This window comes from Nuphar pumila, chromosome 2 (assembly GCF_984573655.1).
Source record: "Nuphar pumila chromosome 2, dmNupPumi1.hap1.1, whole genome shotgun sequence".
Lineage (NCBI taxonomy): Eukaryota > Viridiplantae > Streptophyta > Magnoliopsida > Nymphaeales > Nymphaeaceae > Nuphar > Nuphar pumila.
Window position 1 is genome coordinate 53,880,173 of NC_143250.1, and position 12,483 is coordinate 53,892,655.

Here is a 12,483-nt window from a genome sequence, read left to right on the forward strand (position 1 = left end):
GAAATTTCATGCTAGGCTAATTAAGGTCTGACCTGAGTTCCTGATTTTTTCATGAAGTTAGAATTAGAGACCTAGTTGTACTAGCTTAGCTTGTCATACTTACACTTACGGTTGCTGACCTGACGGTGCAAAGAGTTGGTGCACCCCTTGGGAGTCACCAAGCTTCGGCTGAGCAAGGGCTTATCCTGACAGTCGCTATCCCAAGCCGAGTTCCCATTAAGACCACAATTTTTTAATATAACAAACATAAAAAGTAATAATTTTTAGGTCTGATTTATGTAATTCTTACAGGACTCGAGTATGGTTTTTCCTCTGACAGATCTGGTCAGACCTCGGGTACCAGTACCTCAAAGTTGAATCAGGGTCCGAAGCCCACACGGGCCCGTTGACACCTCTCTCTCTCTCTCTCTCTCTCTATATCTATATATATATATATATATATATATATATATATATATATATATATATATATATATATATATATATATATATATATATATATATATATATATATATATATATGGGCGTAGCTAGGGGGGGCAGAACTGGGCTGTAGCCCAGTCCTACCTCCCGAAACAGTTTAATTTTTTTTTTTTTTAAAAGCCCAGCCCTGATTCCATATGAAATAGATTTTTATCCATTTTTGTAGCCCATCCCAGTCCTAGCCCAGCCCTGACTGCAGCAAATAGTTTGATTTGTCCATATGAAATAGATTTTTATTAATAATTGTAGCCATTTTTTATTTTATCTAAAAAAAAAAAATTCGGGGGCGCTGCCCCCCGAACCCCCGACTATCGCACAAATAAATTTTTTTTTGCTACACCCCTGTTTGCCCCCCCCCACCCCACCCCACCCCACCCCACCCACATGAATCCTAGCTACGCCCCTGTATATATATATATATATATATATATATATATATATATATATATATATATATATATATATATATATATATATATATATATATATATATATATATATATATATATATATATATATATATATATATATATATACCTCCTCCACGTTCTTCCTTGCATGTGGTCAGTTCCAAGATGGCCCAACGAATCACCTCAGAGGGCATAGGATCTCTGCGTTTGGAAATAGCAGAGATTGGAAGAAGCCTGAGGTCTTCCTTCAGGGGGAGTGCTCCCTCTAGCTTTGGTAGCGATCCAAGTCTGAACCCTACAAGGGGTACTGAGGAAGATGAGGAGCTCTATTGGGCTGCCATTGAGAGGCTGCCAACCTTTGATAGGTCCAGAACCTCACTCTTTCTTGATAAAACTGGTGATAATATTAATGGAGATTGTGGCAAAGGGGGGAGGGTGGTGGACGTTACCAGCCTTGGTGCAATGGAGAGGTACTTGCTTATTGAGAAGCTGATCAAGGACATAGAGGAAGATAACCTCATGTTGCTGAGGAAGCTCAGGCAGAGATTTGACAAGTATGTGTTCACTGTTCTTTTTTTAGGGTTGTCATGATTCCTCATTATTGTGCGAATATTATGGCCGATATCGTGATATTTTCAAAGGCTGATAATATACAAAAAAAAATTGCAATATTTTCAAAATACATACACTTTTGAAAATAACATATTTTTATCATGATAGCATTGCGACTAAACGGTTTCTTTATTCATATCTGATTTATATTTTTACATACACGGATGACTTTCCAAGATTTTCTGGATAAAACCAGATTTTTTCAAAACACCATGAAAGTTTTTTGCCGATATATATTTTCCTCATAATAAAATTTGTGACATCTGTTTTAGTTAAAATGGTCTTCATATGCTTCCACATAAAAAAAAAATTTGTTGTACGGGGTGACTCATGTATTTTGTGGTAATTAAAGGTCTTGGTTGATGGCTTCGACCCCCACCGGGTGTATTGGTGCCTTTAACTGGAGAGCAGATCAGGTGATCTGTCAAATCACTTTAAGAAAGTGATTTGACATCTTCACCGTCAATTACTTCATCCCACAAGGAGTTCATGGTTCTTGCGTAGATTGCGGACGGTGAGGATGCCAAATTACTTTTCTAAAAGTGATTTAGCAGATCACTTGATATGCTCTCGACGAAGTTTACCCCACAAGAAGGTGGGTTCTCCGCAAGGGTTCCTTGTCATAAAAAAAAAAAAACTTGGTTGATTATTTTCCTTGCCTTGCAGGGTGGGATTGAAACTACCAACTATAGAGGTAAGGTATAGCGACCTAAACGTGGATGCTAAATGTGAAGTGGTGGATGGGAAGCCTCTTCCCACATTGTGGAATGCAGCTAAAAGCATGATGACTGTAAGTATGGATACATTCATAGTTGCAAACAAATCCTCAACTGCAAAAATACAAAGGAATGACTGCTAATACTTCGTTTGGAATTGAAAAATCCTTTATTTCTTGCATTTTATTGTCAAAATATCAGCTAATCGAATCAAAACTAAAAAGATTATATGTAAAAAGAATAATGCATCAAAATTAATAAAAAAACATTTTCCTGAGATTATAATCATAATTTTAAAAAAATATTGCAATATTTTTTTAATATATATATATATATATTGAACGTTTAAACCAACAAAATATGGCGATATTTTTGCTATATATCTCGAAAATCTGGCAATAATTTGTCGAATCGGACACAGGAAACATTGTCGGGGGGAAATCACAAAACGTGGCACACGTATGTTGAATTCGTAATACAATATATAATGTTGCTTAAAAAAAAATTTAAACATTATTATCAATCTCCAAAACTCAGGATGGGAGACGTGTTGAATGTGACATGTTGAAGCTAATTTCATATGGTGCCACCTTTTGACTGTAATTTAAAAAATGGGCCATACTTTCTGAAATTTCAGATATGGTCCAAACTTTTCTTGAAAACAGTCCAATAAAGACCTCAAGTCAATGATGTCTAGTAAAACGTGATTCTGTTTCAGTTTCATGCATTTTCCATTGAAATTTGAGAAATACTTATCCATCTGAATAAAAAAATAAAATTCAAATACTTTGAACTCTATGATTTGGTTGTGCTTTTGAAAAGTGAAAATATCAAATCTCATGATACCTCACTTTCTAAATCTCACTCTTTATAAGGCATGTTTATAGGATTTTGTGTTAATTTTTTTTTTTTTATGATCGGTGCTTTTGAGGTACTGTTTAAATGAGATTCACTTTCTTAATTTCATGTGATTCCAAATCACATGAGATGCAACTAAACTTTAGTTTGGTTGTGTTTTTGAAAAGTGATTCACTTTCAAAATCTTATTAATCATAAATCTTACTTTTAGGTTTTGTGCTAATTCATTTTTTTATGAATCTTGCTTTTAAATTTTGTGTACATTTTTTTTATATTTGATTATTTTTTAGTACTGTTTAAATGCGATTCACCATTTAAAGTATATTACTAATAACCTTTTTTTGTTTCATTTATAACCCAAAGAAACCACCTTAAGAACTAGAGACATAATAGTCGCTATCTTAGAAACTCCGTGGTTGGCACCTTGACCCTAAGGGCTTATATTGGGCTTATAAAAGAAAATATAATGCCTTCAAGATTCTAACCTCAGCTGCGCCCGTCCAATGGCCTTGACTGAACCCCAAGCCAACCTCTTTGGGGATTCGAAGGTTACCATTGTAAATGGGTTTGTGATTTGACCTGAGTTAAATTAAAGGACAGTAACAAATATAGGCCCATTGTTTGGCAGTTTTAAAGAAAACGAATACTCATTTGAAATTAGTGGCAAAGGTTGTCACCTAAATAGAATTTTAGTGCAAAGTTAAAAGTTGGGCACTTATATTGACAATGTGAAAAGGAAGAAGCATAGGTACCTCGTGGAAAACTTGTTGCATGGCTGGGTCCATAGGTCAAAGGGTTTGGCATGACTCTTAGGATGGGTCTGAACTCTGAACATGAACGACGATTGGTTGGTCAAGTCAATACAAATTTGCGGTCAAAAGTAGCACTGTTGTAGAAAATGGCATGCCTGAGTTGATCTCTTAATTAGGGCATGTTTGTTTCATGCCCGGAAAGGCTCTTTCCTGCAGAAAAAGCCGCCGTGGGATGCCAAACAAATTGACGCTGGGCCCAATGTTGTTCAAAACATGTGACCGATTGGTGTTTTTCAAGCTGTGTACCAGCCCCAAAAGGGGTTGGTGGCTTTGGCTGCTAGACTGACAGTCAAGGTTTGATTCTCATGAGTGTCACCTATCCGCGCAAGCAGACACCCAGCATAGGACACCCAGCATAGGCCCTAGGGGCAGAGGTTCAAGCCTCAAAGTTTTATGCTGCCTGCGTGTGGCCCTAAATATTGCCGGTTGGGACAACAAGACCATGATGGTGCGGTTTCTTTCGATTATAAAAAAAAAAAGTTGTGTGTCCTTTCTCATCGATTTTCCTTCTCCCTTGGTTTAAACAAATTGGCCCTTAGTCATAAACATTGTCACAAATCTTAGCATAAGATTTTGCTTGGCAAGGCAAATCATGATAAATAAAAAAAACTGTTTAATTTCTTTCTCCAAAAGTACAAGGAAAAATATTGGAGTGATGTGCTGGAAACTATCATAAATTTATAAAAGTGATCATTTTTTTCTTGAACATATACAACAACAACAACAACTGCGCCTTCATCCCAAAACAATTGGGATCAGCAATATGAACCAAAAAAGAAATTCATTTTGGGTCTTCCACATGAATCCTTTTCCTCCAATCATTTCTATCCAATGCCATGTCCTCGGTGAGGTTCAAAGCATTCATATCCTTTCCTATCATCTCCATCCAAGTCTTCCTAGGCCTACTCCGACCTCTTTTAACTAATATATTTTTCCATTTCTCCAACCTTCTAACTGGAGCATCATTAGGCCTTCGCCGAATATGTCCAAACCACCGTAAACGATTCTCTCGCATCTTATTTTCAATGGGTGCAACACCTACCTTGTTACGTATCTGAATCTTATCTTTTATTGTATTTCCACACATCCATCTAACCATCCTCATCTCAGCTACACTCATTTTTTGAATATGATGTCTCTTGGCAGCCCAACATTCCGTACCATATAGTAAAGCGGGTCTAATAGTCGTCCTATAAAACTTTCTCTTCAACCGCAATGGCATTCTACGATCGCACAACACTCCAGTTGTACTTTTCCATTTCATCCACCCAACCTTTATCCTATGATTTACATCTCCATCAATTTCTCCATACTTTTGAATGATGGATCCTAAATATTTGAAATAATCATTCACCGGTATTTCTTGCTCACCAAGCTTCACTACACTCCCATCACTACTTCATTGCTTACTAAACCGACATTCCATATATTCAGTCTTACTCTTACTCAACTTAAAACCTCTAGCTTCCAATGTCTGTCTCTATAATTCTAACTTAGCATTAACTCCATCTCTAGACTCATCAATCAAAACAATATCATCAGCAAACAACATACACCACAGTACATTTTCTTGAATTGATCTCGTAAGCTCATCCATCACTATCGCAAATAGGAAAGGGCTTAAAGCAGATCCTTGATGTAACCCAACCGTTATCGGAAAATTGGTCGTCACCCCTCCACGAGTGCGGACATTGGTTACTACTCTTTCATACATATCTTTAATTATACTAATGTACTTGAGAGAAACACCTTTCTTCATCATTGTCCATCAGAGAACGTCCCTAGGTACTCTATCGTATGCCTTCTCTAAATCAATAAAAACCATATGCAAATCTTTGTTCCTCTCTCTATATCTTTCAATAAGTTGTCTAAGAAGATGTATAGCTTCCATAGTTGATCTTCCAGGCATAAAACCAAATTGATTCTCCGATATCATGACAACCTTCCTCAACCTAGACTCAATCACCCTCTCCTAAAGTTTCATAGTATGACTCATGAGTTTTATACCACGATAGTTTGTGCAATCTTGTATATCACCCTTATTCTTATATAAAGGCACCAAAGTACTCTTCATCCACTCATTAGGCATCTTATTTGTTCGCCAAATCAAGTTAAAAAGATTTGTCAACCATTCTAAACCTTTCTCTCCCAAGCATTTCCAAGCCTTGATAGGTATACCATCTGAGCCAACTGCCCTTCTTGATTTCATTTTCTTCAAAGCCTCTGCAATTTCTTTCTTTTGAATCTTGCGCATGAAGTCACAATTTATCTCATAAAAAGGAATGGAGAAGTCTCCAAGATCTTGAGCATGACTATCATTAAATAGCTTATCAAAATAATCTTTCCATCTCTCCTTAATCTCCTCATCTTTGACTAAAACCCTTTGCGTTTCATCTTTGATACATCTAACCATACCCAAATCCCTCGATTTTCTATCTCTCATCTTCATAATGGACTCTAAATGAGCAGGATCTTTACCGGAGACTTTTCATGGGTCCACATAAGGTTTGGTCTAAATCATTGGATCTGGTGCAACTTAACAGATCCATACTTACGCTGAAACCAGGGTCTGCTCAGGCTACAGGCATGACCCTGGTCTAAATCATTGGATAAAATACTTTCTTAATGAAACCCAACTCATTGCAGCCTGACCTGATCTCATATGGGCTGGATCATGGTCCCAAATTCAATCTGAATGAGGCCACCCCGGCCCAAGCCTGGTAAGACCAGGCCGCCCGGCTTGCAGCAGGTCAGACATTCCCTCAAGCCCATGGTTGGCTTTCTCGGAACTCGGATCTCCCGTTTGCAAGTCGGTAACTCAGATGACTGATCAAGTTTTTTTTTTAATTAATTAAAAAGTATAACAAACTCATATATTCTGATTTTATATCATAAAAATCAAATAACCTAAGGTCTTAAATCAATCATAAAGACTAGAAAACACAAGATTTGCTAAATAAGATTCATACTTAACTAACAGAATGACACATTTTCCTACTAATATATCCGCCTGACTTGACACGTTTAATACCTTCATAAGCATCAATAATATGAAAAATATAAATATAAACAATTCTTATTTTTTTTATCAAAATAGACAACCAAGCAACTATCAAGAGGACAAAAACATTGGTGGGACGTTTCAGGTTCAAAACCCAATGGTACGTTGAATAATAACTGGCGGGGGTCTGCCCAACCCCAGCTTGCCTTTCAAAAAATAAAAAATAAATAAAAGCAGCCCCACAGTGCTGCTTCAAGGGTTTGATTTGAGAAAAAATTGTTGCAACTAGGGGTGGCAATTTCTGACACGACCCGCCAACCCGCCTCTTAGGCGGGTTCGGGTTGGGCTTAAGCCAACCCGTTTAATAAACGGGTCGACCTGCGTAACCCGTTTATTAAACAGATCGGGTTCGGGTTGGGGGTATGCCAACCCGCCAACCCGGCTGACCCGTTTAATAAACAGGTTAGGCGGGTGGGTCGACCCGCCAACCCGCCAACCCGCCAACCCGACCCGCCAACCTGACCCACGAACCTGAAAACCCGTTTACCCGACCCAACCCATTTATTAAATGGGTTGGCGGGTCGTGTCGGGTTACCCGTTTATTAAACGGGTCGGGTTCGTGTTTGCCACAGCCGACCCATTTAATAAACGGGTCGGGTTCGGGTTGAGGTATGCCGACACGCCAACCCGCCAACCCGACCCGATTGCCACCCCTAGTTGCAACTATGTACTTAAAGGGGATGGCATTTGCTAAGCTCGTGGGTAAGAAACCCTGTAAAACACGGAAGGAAATGTTGTTTTGATCGGATCTGACTTCATGAATGTGTTCAGCATGGTCAAAATAGTAGAAATCAATAACGTACAAATATATTTTTGATGTTTGAAAATTTGGTACACGTAGGCCGCTGGTTTTTCAACCCTTGTAAAATCTGATATTTACATCCAAAAGCGATGACACAAAGGCTGGTTTCTATTGAACTTAATAAATAAATCACATCTGGAGGGTCAAATATACACAAAAAAAAAGTCTTTAGTTTTTCACTAGGGGTTCCTTTTAAGTGAATATTGATCTACATGGTTTGTTTGGTGGGAATCGACTATTGAATCACTAATTCAAAAATCAATGGTAAATGCTTCAAGTTTTCATGACTAAAAAAAATAAATGTTTTTGTCCAAGAAAAACATGATCCAAGAGTCTATTTCTAACAAATTGACTATACTGAACACATCTAAATGATCAGATTAAGTATGAACAACTTGTAGCTATAAGTTTGAACTCATTGATCATGAATGCAAATCTGCACCAGAGCCCCTAGAATTACCCTTTTTTTGGTTGAGATAAGCACTAGCATTCTCAATTTAATTTTTAGACACATGGTGGGTATAGAATGATTGATATTCTATCATGGAAGATAAGGACTGGGGCACCACCGAGGTGGTATCTCATGTGGTAAGCGGGTTCCTGTGTCCTGAAGGCCCAGGATCGATTCCCTCTACCACATGGTGGGATTGTTGTTTTGGTAGAGGTCTGCTTAACCCCAGCTTGCCTTTAAACAAAAAAAAAAAGGGCTCCGCGGATCAGCTAGTGCGCGTCACCTTTTGTTGGGACGTTGCCGGTTCAAAACCCAATGGTATAGTGGTATAACTGGTAGGGGGTCTGCCTAAACCCAGCTTGACTTTAAAAAAAAAAGATGGTTACTATAGGATGTAAGGGTTGACGTGGGTTAACAACATTAACAAGCAAAACTAGACTGTGGATGCAGGGGATGGTGAGGCTACCTGGATTGAAGGCAAGCGAAGCAAAGGTTAACATCATCAAGGATGTCAGCGGAGTCATCAAGCCATCCAGGTGATGACAACAGCATTAGCATTAGATGCATCATTTTCAAGCTGCTTCCATGCCCATTGTTTTGTAGAAACAATATTAGGGATGTCAACGGGTCCGATGTAACCCAACATCTGACCCTGATCCAGATCTGACTAATCAGATTCGGTAGCTAAATCTGGATCCGATTATAGTCATAAACAGGTTCGGTATTAAGTTTTGCATTCAAACCAAACCTGAATCGGATAAAAAACCTGAACCAATTAAGTGTAAATATTGGGTTTTAAGCTAGTCGGATTCGGGTTAGGTTTTATCTTTTTTCATCCAACTCTGAATCCGAATCAAATCCGATTTGGTTGGACTCGGTAATGCCTAGATCCAACCCAAGTCTGGTCGTTCACATCCTAATAAGCATGTTTTATATCATGAATCAAGCATGTACCTAGTTCTGGTGTGTGTGTGTCTATATATATATATATATATATATATATATATATATATATATATATATATATATATATATATATATATATATAATTGAACATATTAGGCTCCATTTATCGTTTTGCCCTATAGATTTTAAGCGTTTTATGATAGATCTGAACCATTAGATGTGTTTATCATGATTGATTTAGTGGGGATCGACTCTTAGATCATGTTTTTTCAATGAAAAAACATGTTTTTATGAGTAGGCAAAAACTGGTACCTTCATATCCATTGATTTTGAATCACCAGAAAAACCTATATACAGTTCAAATTTCGACGATCCAAAAGCTGATTCTCACTAAAAAACCTGTAGATCACATCTACAGTGTTAGATGTAAGAAAAAAAATATTCGAAACTACTATTTTTGAAGGGGCCTAACGAGACCTAACGAAAAAGGGTCTCTCTCTCTCTCTCTCTCTCTCTCTATATATATATATATATATATATATATATATATATATATATATATAACATGATTTTGCAAGATTCAAGCACACACAAGAAAACATAAGAATTTACGTGGTTCGGTCAAAGAGTGACCTAAGACCATGAAATGCACTCTCTATAGACAATTTTGAGAGAGATGTTTTCTTGCCTTTTATAATTTGTTACATCATTTACAGTCGTTGATTTATCTTGAGAATATACAATCTTGTCTTGTACTCTACTTTGATTACATTAAATAAATTCAACTTGAGATGGAGTCTCGCTAAACAGTTTCCATAGTTGAGCCTTATTGTTTTGAGACTCCTTATAAGATAAAGTTTGTTGGGATAGAGTTTGTTGATGACCAACACAGCCTTAACAACCTTATCTAAACTAATATCTTCAACATCCTTAACAACCTTATCTGAATAATTTTCACCAACCTCATTTGTATGATTCCCATGAGGATCGACTTCTTTGATTTCAACTCTCTTCTTGACACGCACCCTCAAACCAACCTCCACGAGGTTGAGCTTGTCTTTGAATTCGGTGAACTGTGGCCCTGCTAATGGTTTTGTGTGAAGATCAACGACCTAGTCATGGCTTTAATACTTCCATTTCAACTTTTTCTCGAAAAAAGTGAGTTAATTTTTATATACTTAGTTTGGGCATGAAATATAGGGTTTGCTACCAGATAGGTTACACTAAGACTATCACACCAAAGTATGAGTGATTCACTAGCTTTTTTAGTAGTTGTTTGAGCCACATTTGCTCAAAAACGACTCTAGCAATGACTTTATATTTAGCTTCAATGCTAGACTTGGCAACTATACATTATTTGTTTGAATTTCAAGATAAGAGATTTCAACTAAAAAATATTAGATAGCCTCATGCTGATTTTCTGTTATCTGATCACTCTGCCCAGTCAGCATCAGAATAAGCAATCGATTAAATCAATGTTGATTTCTTGATTTGCAAACCCATGTTTATAGTTCTTTTTAAATATCGAAGAATCTGTTTAACATGAGCCCAATGATCCTAACTTGGTTCATGCATGAACTAACATGCTTTGTTTATAGCATAAGCTATGTCAAGTCTAATGAAAGTAACATATTGAAGACCGCCGACAATACTCCTGCATTTAGTAGGATTTTCTAATAGAGTTCCTTCATGTCTGGATAACACAACATTAGGAGCAGTAGGAGTGACCATTGGCTTGCAGTATGTCATACCTATTTTTGTAAGAATATCAAAGATATACTGCCTCTGACACAATATCATTCTACCAGTAAAATTTGGAACAACTTCAATTTCAAGAAAATAATAGAGAGGACCTAGATCCTTAATAGAGAATTCAGATCAAATGTTTTGTATTAGATAATTGACCTTGTCCAGAGAGTTCTCTATAATTATAATATCAACATAAACCAGAACAAACATGTAAAGTTGGAATAAGAACAAATAAGCTTTTGACTCAGTAAAACTGAGTTTTTTCAAATAAACATGAACTCTTTCAAACCATGTTCTGGGAGATTTTTTTAACCCATAAAGGGCTCGGTCAAGCTTGCAGACATAATAAGGATTTGGTTTCATATTGTTTCCTTCTTGAGCCAACTTGTTTGGTGCAAGGAACGATCCATCAATAAATTTGAATAGATCCTCAAAGAATATAACATCCTCAATTTGAGACTTCCATAACAAGTAGTTATGTTTATTGATTCGTAACCTAAGAAAATGTAGGATTTGGACTTAGGTTCAAGCTTAGATTTGACATATGAGACAAGATAAGGGTAACATGTACATCCAAAAATTTTAAGATGATCATAACTAGAGATACGATTAAACAAAAGTTTATAGGAAGATTTTTTGCCCAAGATTGAAGAAGACAGTCAGTAAATAAGGTAGATGGTAGTTCTAACGGCATCAACCCAATTTTTTTTATCAAGACCAGTATAAAACAATAGAGCCAAACCAGAATGAATATGCTTGTGTTTTCTCTCAGTTACATCATTTTGTTGAGAAGTATGAGGACATGAAAGTCATCTTTTAATACCACAATTATTTAAAAAATTGGTGAAACTGGCATTAACAAATTCACCTCCACCATCACTGTGAAAAATCTTAATTTCATTTTCAAGTTGTTTTTTTAGTATGTTTTTTAAATTCAAAAAGCAAGAAAATATATCAGATTTTTGGCTCAAGAAAAATAACCAAGAAAATTTTAAGAATTCATCAACAAGCAACATGTATTTAAAACCTTCTCGAGAAGCGGTTGATGTAGGGCCCCACATATCAACATGGATAAGCTCTAAAGGAGCCTAAACAAAGTACTAAGCTTTATCAAAGGGCAATTCATGATTTTTACTGATTGTACAAGAAGAGCATAATTCTATATTATTATTGTTTATAAAAAAATAGATCCAGTTTTTCCAAAAAAAAATTAAACATGAAAACCTAGATGTCCTAAACAACAATGCCAAATTTCATTAGAAAACCTAAATTTATTTGTGCCTTATCTAGCAAAGCAAACTGTAAAAGATGGAGATGGTGCCTTTGGATCATGTTGAACTGGTGGTCAAGAATATAGTCATCTCTTAACTGGTCCTTTTAGGAGAGTAGTTTCGCTCTTTGGTTCTTTTATACAAAATCCACTAGCATCAAACTGAAATAAACATTGATTATCTTTTGCAAAATGAGATAATGGTAAGGGATTTTTCTTAATAGAAGAAACAAGAAACACATCTCTTAATTTAAAACTTTTATTCTCATGATGCAACGAAAGATTACCTGTACTGGTAATAGGTAGTTGTCAACCACTTCCAACTATGACACCATCCATGTCTTGATACTTAG

At 36.5% G+C, this 12,483-nt stretch overlaps 1 protein-coding gene across 3 annotated transcripts in view; it reads left to right on the forward strand.

Annotated features, from left to right (window-relative positions):
* The first annotated feature begins 1,058 nt into the window (after nt 1–1,058).
* Nucleotides 1,059–12,483, forward strand: part of LOC149845490 (pleiotropic drug resistance protein 3-like) — a 32,443-nt gene continuing 21,018 nt past the window's right edge. For all 3 annotated transcript variants that reach the window (XM_089997650.1, XM_089997649.1, XM_089997651.1), the window contains exons 1-3: nt 1,059–1,447; nt 2,172–2,295; nt 8,656–8,741. In XM_089997650.1, coding sequence (XP_089853776.1) covers nt 1,059–1,447; nt 2,172–2,295; nt 8,656–8,741 — 599 coding nt within the window. The remainder of the gene's footprint in view (nt 1,448–2,171; nt 2,296–8,655; nt 8,742–12,483) is intronic.